Below are 21,104 nucleotides of genomic sequence, written 5' to 3'. Positions count from 1 at the left end.
TGACATAAGAGGAAACTTAAAAGGTGCTTGGGAATTGAGGTTATTGAAAACAGAGGCGCAGTCTCTGCGGTGTCATCAAGGTATGATACCAGTATGATCATGTCACAAATTAAAACTGAGTTTTAATCTAAACTCTGCTGTACAACTTATATAAAGGAGGTTCTCTGTCAAATATACGGCAGAGGCTAGAAGCAAAAATTGAAGGAAGACATTTTAGCAGTTTGCACAAACCCATACCCACCCTCCTCACTGTATGTGGCATCAGCCTGCCGCCCCATTACCCTGCACCCAGTATTTCCGTAAGGCAAAGATGGACATGAAGGCAAGGGGAACATTGCGGCACTGGCTGGAGCAGAACGGGCCAAGGGCTGCCCTAACTACAGCAGGCTCAGAAGACTTCTGTCTGGCCCCCACACCTCTTCTTCCTAAGTTAAATTTATTCAGCTTTTTATTAGCAGCAAGGGAAGGGGCTGTGGCTCTTTGTTTGACTTTTAAAACCTTCACGCTGCAGCTAATTTAGACTCTTCTTTATTAGTTCTCCTTACTAGGATGGTGAAAATCTCATTCTGAAATGAAATTTGACAGTTTTCAACTCATTATAAACATTTGATCACTAGGATGCATTTTTAACTAGCTATCATGAACAAACATCCAACTCTTTAGCATTTATCACAAATGTCACCAAACCAGCAGATCACCTGCAAATTAATGCCACAGCAGTTCTAATAGGGTCACACAGGAATCAATTTGCAGTCCTATGCTAATTAACATTTTTAGTTGCTGTCTGGAAGAAAACTTAAAATAATCATGGATAAACACCACAGGTAGAATAATGGCTGGAAAATGTTAAATATAAAAAAAAAGGACAGTCACTGACAGAAACCTGGATGCAATAAGATAATGTATTTTAACATGACCAAAAATAAATATTAATGTGGAAGGACAAGGAGTGAAACTTATGTTTAGACTTTAGCAAAACAGCATAGAGAAAATATCTTGCAAGTCACTGTCTCTGAAAAAGACTCTGGAACCACAGAGGTTTGAGTATAATTTTGTATCCAGAAAAGCTTAATTTAGTATCACAATACGCATGCCAAAATTAAGGATCCCTATGTATTCCACAGAAATGGACAGGCATCTCCAGAGGTTCAGCCCATCCTCAAACAAGTAGAATGAATCACTTGCAAGCAGTATTCATCTTTCTGCCTCGAGAAGGGCCCAATTTCTACACAGGTTAACATCTTAAGGTTTATAAGGCTAGATGATGTCTACCCCAAGCAGGTAGATAAAAAACAATGTGGATGTTTGCAAAAAAAAAAATCTGCTACCTGGTTGGCAACCTGTTTTCAGTTAATTCAGGTGAGAGGGGAGGTGTGAATTTTTAATTGCGATTGGAACAGTTCAGGAAGAGTTGGACTAGACTGTTCAAAACTGTCATGTTTAACACAGACAGACCTGCATGCTTTCCTGAAATATTGTCATCAGCTTAAAGAAAATAGCACAGGAGTATTTAGGAAAGTTATGCTGGAGGCCAGAAGTGATTGATCAAATATACCATCCTGACCTCCTGAATATATGATATTTAACTGAATTTGGGAGCATGACACCACCACTAATAGAAGCATGCCACATGGAACATGAACCTTTCAGCGTATGTCTCTGTTTGCAAACCACCAAGGCAATGTTCCATTTCAAAACTCTTTTCTAGGGCACTGTTATTGGTTCCTCTAATTAATCACTTAATCAGACCCCTAAACTACTAGCATCTGTAGAAATTAAAATTATTCAGCCAAGCCTGTAAAATAAAACACTTCTGGTAATTAGGCCTCTACAATGTCATCATCAGTCATGCTTTAGGGGGATGCAGAAGTCTCTCATTACACATAACACTGACGGAAGCAGATGCACGGCAAATATCTTCTAAGTGCAAGTACTCATCTGTGACCTAAGCAGGGAGCTCAGTGATTATCCTAACCTGGATTCATTGCTGAGGTAGCCAAATTCAATTAACACAATCATACAAGCAGAATCAGCCAAAGCGAAATGGAATTGATATCCACAGGTCTCACTCTACACATCTCAAAACATGCTGTTGTTAATAATGGCAATGGAAAAAAACACATACTATGTCAAAACAATTCAACAAAAACAAACACTTCAGAAAAATATGCCTGAACATCTAAGATATAAAATCAATGCCCTTTACTTCAGAATAATAAATGTCAGTTTTGATACTTATGACTGTGGAATACTATCAAGAGATAAATTTGTTAAAATACTAGAGGGCTGAATTTCTTGATGTTATGGCAAGTGCAAAATAAGGCTGTAGTCTGTAATGACCAAAAATCGAAAGCCTGGTGTTCTTTCTCCTAACTCAACACCAGAGATTCAGAAGAGCAGCCTGACTCATCCCAGATGCCAGCACACCCTATAGCTGGTGAGTCACGTGAATCACCTCTATGCAATATGCAGTGACGTACACCACAGAATATGGCCATAAATCTATACAAATGCAAGGAAGAATATGACTCAAGATGTTGGACATTTCAAAGATCATTCAGAGGTAAAGCACAGGTAGTATGCTGACAGTTAATGAAGAAACAACTTGTTATCTTGCACAATCACATACAATCTTTAATTCTGTATGGTCTTGCCACAAAATACACTTGTTAGACAGTATTTCCTATCACTGTGACATATATCACCATTCTGAAAAGGGAATAAATAGTACATGTATCTGAGTTTTGTTGCATATGGCACTGTTTTCTATGTTCCCATTTGAAGTTTTGCCTTTTTCACCTGTTTTATGCTGGAAAATGCACTGGTATTACTCCCTGAGGACCTATGACTTGCTTCAGAACAGCCATCTGTATTATTTCAAGTTTCTTATTCCTAGCTCCGGCAGCTGAGTTCAGCTGAGACACAGCAGTGCCTACTTCTATGGTGCTACCCTCAGCTCAACCTCACAGGCCAGGGATAAACTATCCAAGGCTGTGGGACTTTGCTCAAGGGCTGTAAGGACCACATGAAAGACACACCGGCAAAATCCACGTGCAGAATAACTAAAAAAATCTGCTAGGAGACAAGAGTGTCCAGGATTCTTTATTAACTGCATGCACGCTATCAGCACCAGAGAATGTAAAACAAAAAAATTGATTTCATGAGTGCCTACTGAAGAACTCAACCCCATGAGAAAGAAAGCCCTGAAGAGAGCAGTGAGCAAGCATGCACTAAACAAAAACAAAGCAATGGTAATTTTCCCTTCAATCTGAAACATGCTGCGCTTGACCTTTAGCAAATAGACTTTAGGATTTAAAATACACCCTGCAAATGCTGTTTTTTTCCAGGTGCTTCTTGAAGAGACAAGTGCATTGAAGCAGCGGGCTGAGAGCAGTGGTGTAAGGGGCAAAAATGTATACATATATTTTGCTTTTCTTCAAGGTTGTGGTGAGACTTCCAGCAAAAGATTAGGACATTTGGTGCATATTGATTCCAGAACTCTAAGTGTATCCAGAGATCTGGATTAGCATTAAGAAAACTTCCCTTTCCTGCCTCTGTAAAGCCTTCCAGCTGATAGAGAGCCATTTTAGAAAGTTATCTGGATGACCTATAAAACTAGAGAATCCTGGGCTACCTCTGTATCCATCTTCATACTTTCATAGCACTACGAAGAGGTTGAACTTACTTAGACTATTACCCAATCTCTTTCTTTAAGAAATTAGGCAAATTAAACAAACTGACTGGTTCTTCAAGGATAGAAATTCAGAGACTAACCAAAAAAATAACAAAATGGTCAGAAAAAAATATCACTGTGAATTAAAAAAAAAAGACAAAAAAAAATTTATTCCTATAATTATGGCCAATGCATTACTCAAGGAAAAAACAGCAAAAAGAGAACCAGTGTAGATTATGTACTAGCATGGATACAACTGTGAAAGTTAGTATGACAGCCAATGTAAAACTAGTTAAAATAGCTCATTTTTATATTAGGATTTTAAGTTATCTGGCATCTTTTTTTCATTTGAGTAATCAATTTGGTACCTCTTTGTTTAATATATCTTTTTGGACAACTAAATGTGCACTTCGATAAAAGTATTTTGAAATTGAGAAGTACAAAAATGAAAATGTGTCTCCTGGGACTGAAGACGATACAGATTCCTAAAAAAATGACTTTTCCCAGAAAATAAGTAAACTTCTCAGGCTTACGAAGAGCACAGTGCTAAAAAGTTTAGCAGATGACTTACTGCAAACCAAGCAATAGCAGATCTTTCAAACTTTCCCACATTTGTTGATATAGTATGGTATTTTGAAGACCTTATTGAAATCATTAATTAGCACCACTGCCCACTTGGGTAGTGGGAATCATAAGATGATAAAAAGAATACTTCCTCCTTTAGGTCTCAAGGATATCAGCCATGCCCTACAGTCTCTAGCAATAGAGACGCATCTCTTCCAGGCTGCCCCTCTGGGGGTTCAGACTCACAAACCACTTTCTCTGTGATAACAAGTTCCCAGCCACGACCTGTGTCACAGTCAGTGCACATTCACTTCTCACACAGGCACTTGGCCATACTAGTTGTGGTGGCACTGCGGCTGCTCGCAGTTGCCCCTTGCGAGTTTTCCTCTGCAGTAGGAATTCACACGGCAGCAATGGATTGGATTTGCTGTTCTGTGTCTCATTTGCTGTCACCTTTGGCTCCATAATAGCCAGGGACCTTTGCCCATTTTTACACTCACAAATGAAACAGGTCAGGGACTGTTCTCAGGATCTGATGCCAATCAGTACTCAACAACTCAGTCTACTTTCAGCTAAACCGTTAAATAGTCAAATTGATAATATAGATAAGCTTTCTTACAGCTTCCTCCCAAACAGGCATGAATGCATCCAAGCTGTCAGTCAGGAACAGACTCAGCCCCAGCCTAGACCCCCAATCATGTCCAAGCATTGGAGCAGCAGTAGCTTGCACAGGCCAAAATCATAGAATCATAGAATGTCTAAGGTTGGAAGGGACCTCTAGAAGTCATCTAGTCCAATCCCATATCATCCAAGGGATATGCTAGAAGTTGCAGGTTGGAGTGTGGGCCCGTGCCTTAGCGTGTACTTAGCGTTAGTACTGTTTTTAAAGCAGCAAAATATTTGGGCTGGATATGAAATGTAACAGAATTCCACGTAAGTTAATTCTGACAGAAGTAAACATGGATTCTGCATCTGCAGAGATGGGGTATGGAGAGAATCACTGAGCTGGGTTTGGAGAGAGAGAGCATTTTTGCTTTTTGTTGTATAAACCCAGGCAGAGACTTGTTTCTAATCTCTTTTAAAAGAAGTCTCATTTTTTTTTGTCTTCTTCACTGAATGAAATAGAGTTTTCATTAGGCAGCAAACTGAGAGCCCAAATCACTGAAACCCTCTTCCTAAAGTTACTGTTAGTAGCAGTGTTGCTGATAGACTCAACATTGAGTCCTCCAAAAGACCTAGGGAAGACCTGGGCCAGTAAGAGACTTATAAATCCTCCCCTGCTGCCATCTTGTGCCAGGAGTAAGTAAATTACTGTAACCCTTCAAAGAGTATAATGACTTCACTGATCCTTGACTCACCAGCCACTTCAGGAGGCACATCAACATTCATCTCCCCCTAGCCTGTCTCTACTCTCTCCGTGACTATTGCTTTGAAATAGGGGAGTAGCAGGCTCAAACTGAAGGGAAATGGAGCCATGGCGGGGCAATTAGGAAGAGTCTTGGGGACAGCGTGATAGAGGACACTCACACTTTCCCTGGTAAAGCTGCACAACCAGAGATGCAACCCGAGTGGCCTGTATGCGCACACCATGGGAAACACACAGAAGCTGGAAATTCATGCACAGCTACGGAGCCAAGATCTTGCTGCAGTCATGGAGACATGATGGAACAGATCACACAATTGCATATGGGCTATTTAGGAAGGATGACTGAGAAGGCAGGGAGGAAAGGTTCTGCTCTGTGCAAAGCAGCAGCTCAAATGAATTGAGATTTGCCTTACGGCAGATGATGGGCCAGTTGCAAGCTTATCAGTAAAGATTAGAAGACAGACGAGCATGGATGACATCGTTTTGGGTGTCTACTACAGATACCTCATGAAGAAGCCAAAATAGATGAAGTCTTCTTTAGACAGCTAGAAGATGTCACAGATTAGTGGCCAGTTACTAGAGATGTCCCTCATGGATCACTGCTGCTTAGTGTCTCTGTTAAGGACCTGGACACAGGATACAGCGCATATCAGCAAATCCACAGGTGATACGGGATGGCATGGATGAGGGGCAGACAGGCAACGTTCAGAAAGTCAACTGGGTTGCTATTCAGAGGTAACTTGAAGTGCTGGAGAAATGGACTGACAGTAATCTCATGAAGTTCATCAAAGACAAATGCAAAGTCCAATATATGGGATGGAATAAATCAGTACAGCAGAATACAGGAGTACATATTAAATGTCCACTGGATAGAAAGCAACTCTGCAGAAGTGAAACAGGCTGGGGATCCTCATGGACAACAAGCTGAAAATGAGTCAGTAATGTGCCTTTTCAGCACTGAATGCTAATTGCATATTGGACCATATTAACGTAGACAGTTGGTCAAGACAAGAGATTTTTCTCCTCTGTTTAGCATTCATGAAAATGTATCTGAAGACACTGTCATACTTGGACAGGTCGAGTAGAGGACCTCCTAGATGATTAGGAGACTGAAGCACAAGACATGCAAAGACAGGTTGTTAGTTCATTCTGAAGAGGAGAAGCCTCAAAGCAGATTTAATTATTGTCTTTGGCTACCGAATGGAAAGGTACAAAGGAGACTGAGAAATACTCTCCTGAGAGATGTATAAGGATAGGACAAAAAGCAAGTGGCACAAGGTCTGATTAGGTAAAACATTTTACAATAAGAATGATCAAATATTGGAATAAGCGCCCAGAGAGGTAGTGGAATCTGCTTTCTTGGGGAACCTGATCTAACCTGGTCCTGCTTTGAGCAGGGGTTTGGACCAACTGAACTTACAACCTATATGATTGGTCTCTTCTGATAAATGAATCTATCTGGAAAGCAAACAAAGCAAAACAACAAAAAAAGCAGGACAAGAGCATAAACAAACCAAGTAGGTTTACCTCTGAGAGTATAGCTGTTGATTAACATTCTGTAACACGAGCTAACAGGTAGTTAGTTCTATCATTCATACTTTTGCTGATTCCTGATAATCTCTGTGCACAGAATGTTAAAAAAATAGTATGAGGAAAAGGCAGCAAAAGAAATTTCTAAACTCATTACTATTTAAAAAAGAGATGCACTCCCATCTTATGAAAACAATGTGTACATTCCCAAAGCTAATAGCAAGAAGTAAGGTTATCACACAAAATCAATGAGGCTTTCAATTAAATACTAAAAGCAACAACCCTGCTCATTTCAGCTTGCAGCAGTGATCTCAGTGGTCTATGCAAGCTATGCATGTCGTCTTCTGAATCCTAAAGTTTTTACAACATTTGACAGCAGGAATATATAGAACTCTTCCTCAGTTATGAAAGCATCTACCTGCAATTTACCTAAGACACTTTTTAACTAGTCAGCCTGTGACAGAAAGTTTCATTTCTGGGGGCATCCAAAAGACGTAGTAACTGTTGTACAATCTGGTTGCCTTATCTTATGAGAATGTTGCAAAACATTAACTTCATGAGACCTGTTTCCAGTTTCTTTTAACTTTGTCATCTTCTAGATGTTGGAACTAAGATTTTACATACTAAACATCTGTCTCAACATCAAGGTTGTTAATATTTTGGAAAATTTTAGTAAAATAATTTAGCTCTTCAAGAAGAGCATACCTTGTTTTGCTGATATTAAAGACTTCCAGCAAGTGTTCTTTGAGAAGCTCCAGTATGCCTGTGCTCTGGAGAAGAGACTTTGTGTTTGTATCAGACATATACCTCTTGCTTTTCTAATTGTCCCAGATCATGAATGGGAAAATTATAACCTTTCAGAAAACTCTAATTCCTATACACAGTCAGATGGTTATTTCTTGGAGTTTACCAGCTAAATTTGCTGAAAATTCTCTATTTACAAAGTGCCACATCCTGTTTGCCAGTTATTGACCTGTTTGCACATTCACTCCCAACTGGTATAGCATTTTCTGACTCCAGTGTAGGAGGCAAAGCCTGACCATTCCTGCAGTGTTGCTCCATTTCAGTCTAGAAAAGGTTAAAGCCAGGAATGAGAACCAGAGATAATTTTCTCTTGTGCTCATAGTCATATAGTTGCTGTTCCCTCCTACAATGAGTGATCTTACACTGTTCCCAGTCCAGATGCAGAAATTAAAATTTATACTTGGAAATAAAGAAAGGAACAGAACAAACCAGAGAAGTTGACTGTTTTGAATGAGGATGAGTAAGAAGAATAGGATAAAAGGGACAAAGTTCATAGATGAGAAAAACTGTGACTAAGAAATAGGGATAACTGACTGGCAGTGAGCATGAGGTAAATGAACTAAAGGGGCTTCAAATCCAGATGGCTTGAAATCCAGGGGGAAGGTCAGACACTGACAAAGAGATGGAAGGATGAAAAGAAAGACAGTAGGGAAGACTCCAGGAAGTCTTCCCAGGTTCCCAAGTAGGAACTAGAAGTACTACAAGACCCAAAGACAACCTGGAAAATCTGAGACTCCAGTAGGAGTCTCATAGTAGGAACTACTACTACTCCATAACAGGAAGCATGGAAAGAAACAGTTGTGATGAAAAGGCAGGAGAAAGAGCTTAGGAAGACAAAGATCTGTGAGAAAGGAGAGACAATGGATGTTTATCGAGGACACATAGTGGGATAAGACATAAGCAGGCTGACACCAAATTATTCACTGCTGTTGCTGATCAAGGTTCTGAGACTGGGTCATCCCCCACCAGTCCTTTTCAAATCTCTCCCATTGTAGCTTTCGTTTTCAAATCTCCAGCTACCCTCCTAATTTCTAAGTAGGCATTCAGAGATGTGAAGAGAGCTAATCTGTAACCCACAGGCTACATAAACAAAGTAGACAAAGGTTGTAAGAGTAGAGAACTACTATTTTTTTTTTGTGGTCTCACAGCAGGTTAGTATCAAAATCAGGAACAGAATTAAGGCTCCTCTCTCCAAGTGCCCAGTTTCCTAGTCTGTACACTCTTGCTCTGCTTTCATGCAGTGTACAATATAGACTAATTGACAGAGAGGCTCCATTCCAAGAAAACACCAACATATGCAGGGAAATATAAATTCCTCTGCCTCAATTCTGAAGTAAGTGGACACAAGACAAAAATCTCATCTGCATGCCATATAGACACTGCTATATAGTAGTTTGAGTACAACATCACCCTAATGGGCCTATAAGAAATAAGCTGTTTTGCATCTGGCCAGCTTGGAGCACTAGCAGAGCAATCCATAGATTCCTATCCACAAAGCCATATGTCTCTGAAAGCACTTCCTGCAACTACCTATCTGCATTGCAGTGAAGACTTCTGAGGTCCCGGGTCCAGTACATCTCTCATATTCTCTACTTATTTCATCTCTCTCACAACCAGCCATCTAGAGCATGGATAGCTGGGCATTTCCAACACAGACAGAGCAACTGAATGAATTCTTATTTCATGCTATTAGAATGAAAAGCTCTACAAGAGTTAGCTAGGCTTTGACAAATTGTTACCAGCCTTTTTGAATTACTAAGCCTTTATCAGTTTTCATTAGCAGTACAGTTGCAGCTTTGAACAGTGTCCTTGCTGCCTTAAAAAGAGAATAAAACTAAAAACAAGTTAATGAGCATAACTCAAGGGGTCATTCGTAAGGAATCCAACTCATTAACATTTTTTTTTACATATAAAAAAATATATGTAGCTAGTTATTTCCCTAGTTTGCTTTCAGACTCCAAACAAGCACTGTGATTAATAATAATGAAGTGTTACCAACAGCAGTTGCTAAAAAGAAACTATGAAAATGGAGAGTGCAATGAAAAAATTGGTGTTTCTGTGTGGATATATGCAGGACATGTGGATATATTCACTGCTAAATGAAATAGCTGCAGGGGAGTTAAATGGGACTGCATGGAAGAGCAACTGATAGAAAACCTATACTTTACTGGAATACCTTACAAATTCTGGATGCTTGCAAGGTTCAGTTGACATCAGCAACATTAACTTCCATTTGCCAGGTAGTAGTATTTCACAATTCTTCTTTCTCAAAAGTGCCAAACCAAGAAAGGAAATACCAGCTACCTCTCTGTATTAATAGATGTATACACTCACAAGTCTATCCACCCAAAGGTTCAGTGGAGTGCTGGAGATCTGTCTCTACACAAACACATCTGTTGTTGGCATGTATCTTTTAAACATTTGCAGTCAAGTCTACCCACATTTTTTTAGAACAGTGGAGAACCTCTACAAAGAGAACTTTGACTCTGATAATGCTCTAGAGACTACCTGACATAAAATGCCACTTCTCTCTCCAACATTTCTAGTACATCTTTTAAATGTTCTCTGCTGTCTTATACTGTTCATCATAAAAGAGCAAATTTCCCAAGGCATCTACAAAAAAAGAGATTTTAAAAAGAATGGGAAGCTTTTGACAGCCGATGCATAAAACTAGGGTTGTGGTTTTGCACAACATGATGACATAAAAAGACAGAAATCAGTTATACATATGGCAGGCACTGTTATTGTGCTGTAAAGTAATAAAAAAAAACCTTTATTGATTTTGGTTGATTAATTCTATCTTTAACTATAAGGTCAATAAAAGTTAGGATCAAAATCCAGACAAAATGTCTGCACTCTGCAGGCCTGTTTATTCTGAATAAAACTTAAGGAGGAGGTTCCATTAGTTACAGTGAGTGCACTGAAACGAGAAAGGGTTATAGAACAATGAACCCAATGGAAATAATTAACAAGTGAAGAGAAGATGAGCATTATGACCATGTTATGATGACATCTAAGACAAGGAAACCTCTGATTAAGAAATAATAATAATAATAAAAAAAGGTATTTGTCACAGAAGAATTCTAATGAACTTCAAACTGCTTGGGGTTGTTTTCATCATTTTCACAGCTTCTTCACAGATCCTAAATCTGAAACTCATAAGAATTAGTACTCTTCACCAGCATCCATCCAGTGGATCTTCAAGTCATGGCATGTTTATAAAGTCCATAATAATTAGCCTTCACTTGAAACTTGTTTTTTTATGGCATGCATTTTCTTAACCACTCTCCAACTTCCTCCATCTAGTACTGTAAGTCCTGAGGTCTCTTCTTTTACTCTTTTACTTTTCTTGGCTTAAACATAATGTTTTCCTGTCCTCTGAAGTACCAGGTATCTTTCTGCTGATAACAAGTGCAAAGACAGAAAGTGGCAAACACTTAAGCTAAAGAAAGCAGTGCAACAGAGAACAGCAGAATCACAGTTCAGCAAAGGCTGAACTCTAGCATGTGTAAAATCAGGATAGGGAGAAGTGATCACAGATGACTGAGATGAGAAAATCTATTTATTGGGTTAATTTCCTGCAGCCTAAGGTATTAAATTCCCACTACACTTATTTTTATCACAAAGACCCAAGCAACAAGGTAAAAGAACCTAACTGTGGCACAACATTCAGAAATAGGAATCTGCAAGAATTTACCAGTCCACAGAGTCTAAATGGACAAGAATAAAGGGATATTTGGAGTACAGCCAAGTCTATAAACAAGTTATAAGGATAATTGCAGAAAGATCATGGTCTGGCAAAGAAGATGGTCATGGCAACAGAAGGCAGTAGTGTTTGATGAGGAAAACCAGAGAGTAAAGAAAAGAGAAACATTCCCACGCAGAGGAGGGAGAAGCTGAAGAAGGGTCTAATTTTATGTCCTTTTCAAATTTGCAATTATGTGGAAAAACAGTAGAAGGCAGCAATAAACACCTCTACTAACATGTCTAAAATTCATTTCCTGTAAGGAGAACGTATTTTTAATTCTACCTCACTTTAAGTAAGTCTTTTGCAAGAGTAGAAAGATAATCTAACTTGCCATACAGCTGAAAATCTCCTAACTTTCTTAACAACTGCAATAACATTTCTTCTGGTTTGTACAAGATCAAAGCACATGATGGACTTCCTGCTAGGGAATATTGCTAAAAATGAAGATCAATTACATTCATTGAATCAAGAGTTGTTTATAAACCTGTTTTGAGAATTCATTGTTAGTTGACATTTTCTCTTTTTAAGGCTTGCTTTATTATTTCTGCCATGCTATTACTGCTGAAGACATTTTCTGCTTACTTGATAAGACAGTGTCTTCATTTATATATTGGCAAATGGAGTAATTGTGAAACTGAATTGTATATATAATTATGCTTAAACTGAAAGGTTGGGTAGAGCCACTCACTCTCCAATACTCCAGAATAACCTATTAGAACAACATGAGGAGGTGGTTAGATCTCCAGTCTTCAGTGTGCCCACTGGTACTCAACAGCAGTTAGAAGAGAAAAATAACGCTCCTTGTAAAAACAAATAGGAAAAATAATTTTCAAGATTAGATACCTCTAACTCTCTCCAGCATTCTTTTTCTACCCATCTTATACAAGCATCGTGTCCTAAAGCTTCTGAACTCAGTTAATCTCAGTTCCACATTTCCTTCCTTACCCAGGGAAAACAAAGCCACATTTTGTTTTCTCCTTCTTCTAGGAAACACATTTTTTCTATGTTTTTTTTTCTCAGTTTCCCATTAACCAAGCTGTACTATACCACCCTTTGCTACTTTCCACCTTTATCTGTCATATTTTGTGCTTCCAAATCAAGTTATAGGAAGATAAATCAGAATAAGAATTTGAGTACTTCAATCACTTTATGTAAAAGCAAATATTAACACTGACCTCTTTCATCTTTTCCAGTTCATTCTGTAGTGCCTGTTTTGCAATTTCAACTTCTATAAGCTGCTGTCTTAATTTTTCATTTTCATCTTCTGTCACGGTACGTTTTTCTTCCACGTTTTCTAATTCATGATGAAGTCTCACCGATACATCCTTTGCAACCTAAACAGTATAGCATTTCAAAAGAAAGAAAAGAAAAATAATTACTGCTACAGTACTAAGTGTCTAAGCAACCATTTACAGGTGATTATTAAAAAGTTTTATGAAAGCAGTATGTAAGAAAACACATATTCACAGATAGAATTCTGAATGATTCAAAATTCAAGCCAATTTCTACAAAATATTTAATATTCTTCTCGTGGACTTAATTGAAAAGCACATTAGACATCAAACCACTAAGCACTTTCTCAGGTTTCTTTATGTCAACAGTGAAACAGTATCTTCATTATTCTTAGAGGCAAGAAGCAGGTATTATCTCTCAAGCATTGCCAGTTTACCGTCCCCAATGCACTGAGGAAGATGTCCTTCAAAAACGTAAGATGTTGAGGCGTCATGCAAAAGAAGGGTCCATATTCTCCAGACCTACTCTACCTATGCACTGTATAGGGCTACAAGCAATTGGAACACATTTTCAGTTCTGTCTGCCAGTGTCTCTCTCCTTCACACACGGTTATATACCAACACCTGGTATTTACTGGTATGGATTACTTTGGAGAGTAAAATAACAATCAAACCTTTCTACTGAGCTTTTTATTCACCCAAATAATGTGCAGTATTTTTAGATGAAGATGCTCACTAATATTTTTGCTTTATATTTTGAAAAGCATTTTCACAGAAACGGAGTTGAAAGGTAGATGCCAAGATCTAATTCCTTTTCCTTATGTAAGTTAATGAGAGTATCACCATTTGAGTCACTTGCATTATGTTTTGTGAAGCCATCAAAATTATAATTACACATTAAAATTAGTTAAATATATACTAGCCATTGTTATGATGGTGATTTTGACACACATGGTTTGAAAAGCCTGATTTGTTGCTTTTTAGAACGTTAGAATATAATTAGTCCTTTTTAACATTAGCTAGAGGACCTCAGAGAGCTATCATTTATGGCTTTCAATATGACAATCATGTTTTTAAGAACTTTCTTTGACACAATAAAACTCTGAAGAAAAACTAATAATTGCAAGCAAGCAATCGAGAAGAATCTGATCTATAAGAAAACAGCAGCAGCCAGTGACTCACCCTCCCCAACATGAAGCACGGTGTGTGCAAGTTGCTGATACCACATTGCAGTGTAGCACAAGATCATTCAGTACCCTCCTCCACCGCACACACACTCGAGACACAAAATGCCCAACAGAAACAGTGAGTGGAGAGGAATTTCAATGATAACCATACTTTAAAGAGACTGTGGGATGAGGTTAGAATCACATCAAGTCATACGGCTATCTCTTGATGTCTTTTCCCATACTTGGCCTTAAACTGTGCTTATCCACTGTGGTTATGCACTCGAATAAACAGATAACCACTGAGGAAGGATCTAACAGCACCTTACCAGAATCTGTCTTTTGATGTACAAACGTTGTCTATACCAATGATTATAAAGAAATAATAAAATCATTTTCAGCAAAAGAATGGTAGAGTCACAATTAATAAAGAGAAATCCTACACAGCAAACTAGATCCCATGGGAGAAGGGCTCACCTACGCAAAATGTGCTTTAATATGGATGTATGCAAGATCATACCTCTAAGGGACTGCACTGCGTAATGTATTGCCCTTGTAAAACGGACCGTAGTATTTTGTATAGAAATTCTTTGGAAAGGACTTATGAATACTACAAAGAACTGCACATGAGCGACAGTTGCAGTCAGTTAGAAACAGGAATTCCATTTGGCAGAATCTGGCGTTTGATATTCATTCCTACTCCAAAGCAGAGCACAATCTTGATCTGGACGAAGATTTTACAAGAATGCTACTCCTTTTCAAAATAGGCATCTGGTAATTAGGAAGACCAGTAACAAATCCCAATTAAAGTGACGCCTTTATCTAGTTCAACCTAGGTCTTGAACTAACATTTGTGATATGGCAAGTGAGCACCTCACCACAGAATCAATTTCTCTCCTAGTTCCCATGAATATATTAATCAGTAATACAAAGCAGCACTGAGCCAACAAAGAAATCAACTCTATAGGCCAGAAGCATGATATTCTCTTAGGACATGTAGGTTCATGTTCAAACTGTTTGCCAAGCTGAACGTCTCAGCTATTCACCTAAACAGCATTTTGTGTGTGCAAGATGTCCCTTGCTTTGATCAGAAATTCTATCCTATCCCTGGAAAAGTTTTTTCCACTAATGTTGTTTCTGATCAGAAAGCAAATGTTTAGTCAAGAGCCATGTGATGAGCTCAACTTATAGAATGGCCATGGCTAAAACAGCAGATATGATTTTTGAATATGCACAGAAAAGGAATATTAAGTAGAAATACAGGTGAAGAAACTAGCATTCTAAATGGCATTCATGACAATAATGTGTCTTTGCCTGGAGTCCACACCTGATAAGAAGGAAAACAAGCTGGAAAATTTTCAGAAATGATAATCCAAATCTGAAAAATAAGTCTACAAATAATAGACTTGCAATCTATTATACTTATCAAAAGAAGCTTAAAAATGACCTTGTTCATGATCCTATACTAAATTAGTGTTTTTAACTGTAATCAAAAGAATCCAGCCAAGCGATTATACGCAAATAGTTCTGGGCATAAGTGTGATCTATAAGCTCAATTTTGCTGTACTGAGGTCGGCATTTCCACTGCGGGATGTCTAGGAGACTCCTCAACTGTTCAAAAAGTGAAAAGTGGTGATTCAGTAGAAAATGCCTTAACAAGATCTAGTGGATGGAAGTGGAAGATAAACAACTTCCACAAGAAACATTTTGTTTTCCAGTAAATGGAGTTATATGGAATGGAGATTATGATACTTTACCCACAGCAATCTTTCAACAAAGATTGAAATTCTTCTATGGGCTACACTATGGGCTGTGGTTCATTCAGAAGTCGCAGACTGGGTACTGAGACCACACACTGAAATTCTGTGGGCTGTGCCTATGATTTCAGGTAGATACGGAAAACTCTGGCTTTACTGAAGATAACTACAGCTTTCCTATTGACATCAACACTCAGGATTTCATGTTGTGACTTTGCAAATGCTGAACCTAACAGTGCTGAAATGTGATCAAGGAGCACTGTAATCCCCTAAGAATCACTGGGACTGCTCAGAGATGTTGATTCAATGTTGTGGTGGTGGAGTATGTCATGTGTTCATCATAATAGATCTCAAACCTCTCGATCTTAATCCACATTTGTATCACTTCTTGCACATGAACTGAACAAAAGATGATTGGACTAAGGCTGTGAATAACTTCCTCATAAAACCTTACCACAGGGCTGCTTACTGAGATGCTTTCCAGTCTATTACTAAGGTAAGTTTGGGTCACTGCTACCCCCCCAATGCTGTAGGAGCTGCATGTTTTAGAGCAGAGGGCTGGAAATGCCTGAGTCACTGAAGACCAGAGAGCTCGGTCGTGTCTCTACCTCCCAATGTCCCTCTCCCTGGCACCTGCTCCCTCCTGTACCTTGAGGTCCTGCTCCATGCTGCGCAAGAGCTCCCCGTCAATCTCCCCGGTCTGCGCGTAGCGGAGCCTCTTGCGCTCGGCCTTGCGCAGCCGGTACTGGAGGATTCGGCAATTTTTGTTGGCTCGCTCCAGCTCGTGGCGCATTTCCTGCAGCTGACAAGCATCCTCCTCGAAGAAGGTGTCCCTCATCTCGTCCATCTCGGTCCTCAGTTCATCGATCTCATTCTGACACCGGGGCAAGTAAAACGGGACGCAACAGGTGGGTCGAAAAACAACAAAAAAAGAAAACATCAGAGAAGCCAAGCACAGGGGAAAGAGGCCAAAACAGAGCTAGAGGACAGGCTCTCCTCCCCACGAGGACACCAGGTAATTATGGCAGGGCTTAGCGTATGGAGGGGGAAAAGCACCGCTGTCTGCACACCCCACGGCAGGGCCATCTTGCGCCTCCCTCACGGCCCGTGCTGGGGAAGGGGGCGAGAGCGAAGCGCCCCCTCACTGCAGTGGGGAAACACCCAGCTTGCCCGGGTCCTGCAGCCCCTCACCCCCCAACCCTCCTGGCCCGGGCCCCTGGGGACGCCGCAGGAGCCTGCGGGGGCCCCTAGCCCCGCCCAACGGCCCCAACTGCCGCCCCAACGATCCCAACGGCCCCAACTGCCGCCTCAACGGCCTCAACCGCCGCCCCAACGGCCGCTCACCTTGAGGCTCTCGTTCTCCTCGCGCAGCTTCTCCATCTCCTCCTGCAGCTCCTCGTGCTGCTGCGGGCTCAGGGCGCCCTCCGCGCCGCCCGCCTCGCCCTGCCGCAGCCCCTCGGCCCCGGCCGCCGCCATGGCGGAGGGCGAGGAGGAGGAGGAGGAGGAAGGGGAGGCGGCCAGGGGAGGCTCGGCCGGGGCGGCGGCCGCCGCGGAGGAGGAGGAGGAGGAGGAGGAAGGGCTGCTGCTGCTGTGGTTGCTGCCCTTGGTTTGCATCTGGGCGGCCGCCGCCAGCCCCTTCCTGAGGTGGAACTGGATGAGCTCACTTTGCAGGCAGCCCTCCCGCCAGTAGCCGCCGCCCGCCGCCGCGCCGCGGCCCTTCCCCGCGCCCGGCGAAGATGGAGGCGCCGCCGCCGCCTCCCCCGCGCCCTTCAGCGGAGACCGCCCCGCTTTCCCCCGCCAGTGCCTGGGCGGCGGCGGCGGCTGCGGCGCCACCGCCCCCTCCCGCTCCCCGGCCCCGGCCCCGGCAGGGGGCGCCTCCTGGGCGGCGCGCGGCGGCTCCTCGGCGGGGGAGGCCTTGGCGGCGGCGGGCGGCGCTTCAGCACCGGCGCCGGCCTGGACAGCTCCCGGCGGCGCCGCGCTGCGCGGAGGCTTCTCGGCGCCGCGGCCGCGGGCGCCCCTGGGCGGCTGCGCGCGCCCCGCGCCGCCCCTGGAGGCGGCGGCGGCGGCGGCGGCTGCGGCGGCTGCGGCGGCGGCGGGAGCGCGGGCGGCGGCGGGCGGCGCTCGCGGCGGGTTGTCCCGGGCTCTGGCCGGCGAGGAGGCCCGCGGCTGCTTCCTGCCGCTGCTGCCCTCGGGGTGCAGGCGCGGCTCGGCGGCGGCGCCCCCGGCGGGCGGCTGGCTCATGGCGGCGGCGGCCCGCGGCGCGCGTCCATCCGCGGCGGCCTCCGCGCCGCCCTGCGGGGGGAGAAGAGCGGAGAGGACGGTCGGGGTGGCGCGGGGGCGGCTCCGGGGCCTCGCTCTGCCCGGCCCCGGCGCCCCGCACCTCGACCTGCACCGCCAGCCACCGGCCGAGGGTCTGCGGCGCCGCGGGCAGGGCAGGCCGAGGGCTGGTCTCGGCCTGACCTGGGGCTGCCTTCCAGTGGCTCTCCACATCGCCCGGCCGTGGCTGCGACGGGTTCCCCACCCGCGCCAGAGCTCTTCCCCACCACATCCTGCTTCTATCTCCCTCCTCACGCCACCTGCCTTCTCACTCGCCCGTGCTTCTGAGCCGAGTGCCAGGTTGGGCTGCCTGGGCACCTGCCGAGTGCCACCGGCTGCCCCCAACTCCTCCAAGGCCCCGTCGAGGCACCTTTCACAGCTGAGCGGGGAAAGGTGGTTGTGCCGGCAGGATCAGGCAGCCTCAGCACAGGGATTGGATCCGTAAGGGGAAGCGGGTAGATGTCAGGCACTCTCCAAATCAACTTCCAAGCCCAAATTTGCAATAATTTGATTTCTAGAGGCACTGCCAGGTCTTAAGACTGTCTGACCAAGGCTTGTTACAGGTTATGCTGACATAGGAATGAGGCGTATTCACTCCAACAGACTTTCAAAGCAGAGGCGGTAAAGAGTAGTACCCCTTGCATACTAGGTGTCGTGTGGCAGCATCCAGGGGTGCCCAGGTGACAATTTTCATCCTGGCAAAGCTAGAGCTTTCATGGTCACAATAGATTATGAAAAAGGGGTTGTTCAATGTCCTATCATGCTATAAAGATGCTTCTTAAAAGCATGCTTTTCTTATTCAGAAAATAATGGCTGTCATACATAAGCTGTTTTCACACAGCCTTTCAGTGCATGTCCTTAAAGGGAAAATGTGGACAAAAAGAGGAATTACAGCAACCTTAGCATGGCCTACTGATCTGAAAGCAACTGCAGCTCTGGGTCAAAATGGAATAAAGAAAGAAATGGAAAGCTTGCCAACGGCGCAAGCTGAGCACAGGCAACAGCCCATGCCCAAATAGCTGGTTCGCCCCCAGAACATCCTTGATGACGATGACACTAGAGCTACCCTGGCTCAGTGCCAGGGCACAGGGTTTCCCGTCAAATGCACTGTCATCCATCACGCTGGTCTTAACCACTGCTCTGAAAATGAACACTCAGACAAACGCAATTTGTCAGGAGCTTCCCAAGCAAAGAAAGGGGTGAGGAAATTTGTGAGAACCTATACTGGTATCATGACACTTTATAAAGGATCCAGTGTACATTGATTACCACAATCACCAAACTGCTGTTGTTCAGAGCTATACAGGTACAAAATCGCAATATTGAAATCCAGATCTTAAAAAAAAAGAAAAAAAGAAAAAAACTACAAAATGTCAGGACTCTGCTTGGATCCTGTACCTTACTCATTATTATGATTTTTAGCTGTTGTTCAGAATTAAAGGGGAACCCTACGCTCTGCCTGTGTCTCCCAGCGAAGTTTCACTGCAGCAAAGTCCCCAGATGTGTCAGCAACGAGACCCGAACCATGAGTGCTCCCGACCCTGGCTCCAGCTACTGCCTGCTGTGCAGTTGCCTGGGGCTTGGGGGGGACAGGAACGGGGGGATATTTTGTTTTCAATGGCACCACCAAATCCCCGTCCTCACAAAACTCCAACACAATCTCCTTTCCAGAGGCAAAAAAAAAAAAAAAAAAAAAAAAAAAACCCACGTGGCGTTTCTAAGAGGCGACAGGACAGTTGCACCTCTGCAGACTGGGAGCAGCTGCCAAGGCATTAAAAAAAAAGGAAAATAAAGAAAAAAAAAACGAAAAAAAAAGAGAGCGAGCGAGAGAAAGAAAATCAAAAAGAAAGGACCCAAATAAAGGGTGGCAGCAGAGGGAGAGCCCCGTGGCTCCGCCCGCCGGCGCGGCCGCCCGCTCGCCCCGGCCCCGGCCCCGGCCTCCGCAGCCTTTTACCCGGGTTTCAGGGGCGCGGGGGGCCGTTTCGCCGCTGCCCCTTGCTCTTTGCGAGGCTCTGCTGGGCGCCCTTCCCGGGGAGCGCTCCCTTTCCCCGAGGAAAAGCGCCTGGAGCAAGAAGCGGCCGCGTTACTCACCGGCACTTTTGTCTGCCGCTGCGCTGGCGAAACGCACGCGCGGCGGGACCGGCACGCGCGGTGCCCGGCGCCGCCGGAGCCTCCCAGGGAAATGAGGCGATATTCATGAGCTGACCTCACCGGCGAGCCTGGGCGGCGGGAGGCAGGGAGGGAGCGAGGGAGGGAAGAGAAAAGAAGGGAGCGAGCGGCGGGAACCCCGCCCAGGCCCGGCGGGGAGCGGCGTCCCCGCTTACGGCGCGAGCGGGGGAAGGAGCGCGCTGCTCGCAAGGGATGCGCCCTTTTCTTCCTCCCGCTCCATCGCGAGCGTGGATTCCCGTCGATATTTCGCGAGCCGGGTAGGAGGCGGCGCGGCGGCGGTGCCGGGGCCGCCGCAGTTCCCGTTGCGCCGCCCGCCTCCCGCGCGCAGAAACAAAGGCGAGCTCGTCCCTGGGGCGAGCGCGGCCCCCGGCTGGGCGCTTACCGTGTGCTAATATCCCGGGATAACGGCTAAAGGGGCCAAAGTCGTCTTTATAACCTGGAGGGTCTTGTGCCGCGCACCCACCTGTGTGTGCTAAGGAGAGCTGGGACACAGCTCCAGCACGAGGCAGGGGCATCTGGGCTGGAAATCCCCCCTTGGGTTGATAATCTGTGGATTTGGAGCCCAAGGGTGCAGGGATGGGGGGTACAAAGTTTGCACCCGGTGCACGAGGAGTAGGGCAGCATGTACAATGGTGGGCGCAGAAGCCCAGGAGGGCACCCACCTTATGTGTGGGTACACTGATAACCACATCATGGATATTTACATGTATATATATATATATATACACATGTATATACGCATGTGTATATATATATATATATACATGCTTTTATTTGTG

At 43.9% G+C, this 21,104-nt stretch overlaps 1 protein-coding gene across 4 annotated transcripts in view; it reads right to left on the bottom strand.

The window, feature by feature from the left end:
* MTCL3 (MTCL family member 3) overlaps positions 1-18,084 on the bottom strand; it is a 39,027-nt gene extending 20,943 nt beyond the window's left edge. For 3 of the 4 annotated variants that reach the window (XR_015913682.1, XM_088530318.1, XM_088530317.1), the window contains exons 1-3: positions 17,185-18,081; positions 16,490-16,714; positions 12,861-13,019 (exon numbers count right to left, since the gene is read on the bottom strand). Coding sequence is in view for 3 of the 4 variants with exons in the window: in XM_088530318.1 (XP_088386444.1) it covers positions 12,861-13,019; positions 16,490-16,714; positions 17,185-18,081 (1,281 nt within the window). In the remaining variant the exon portion in view is untranslated. Of the gene's footprint in view, positions 1-12,860; positions 13,020-16,489; positions 16,715-17,184 lie in introns of all 4 variants that reach the window. The other variant, XM_088530319.1, reaches the window with a different exon arrangement.
* Between the last annotated feature and the right edge of the window lie 3,020 nt (positions 18,085-21,104).

Source organism: Tinamus guttatus, unplaced genomic scaffold (assembly GCF_059628265.1).
Source record: "Tinamus guttatus ecotype Peru unplaced genomic scaffold, ASM5962826v1 Tinamus_guttatus_pri_ptg000366l, whole genome shotgun sequence".
In the NCBI taxonomy this organism is placed as follows: Eukaryota; Metazoa; Chordata; class Aves; order Tinamiformes; family Tinamidae; genus Tinamus; species Tinamus guttatus.
This window is presented reverse-complemented; position numbering and strand designations above follow the sequence as displayed.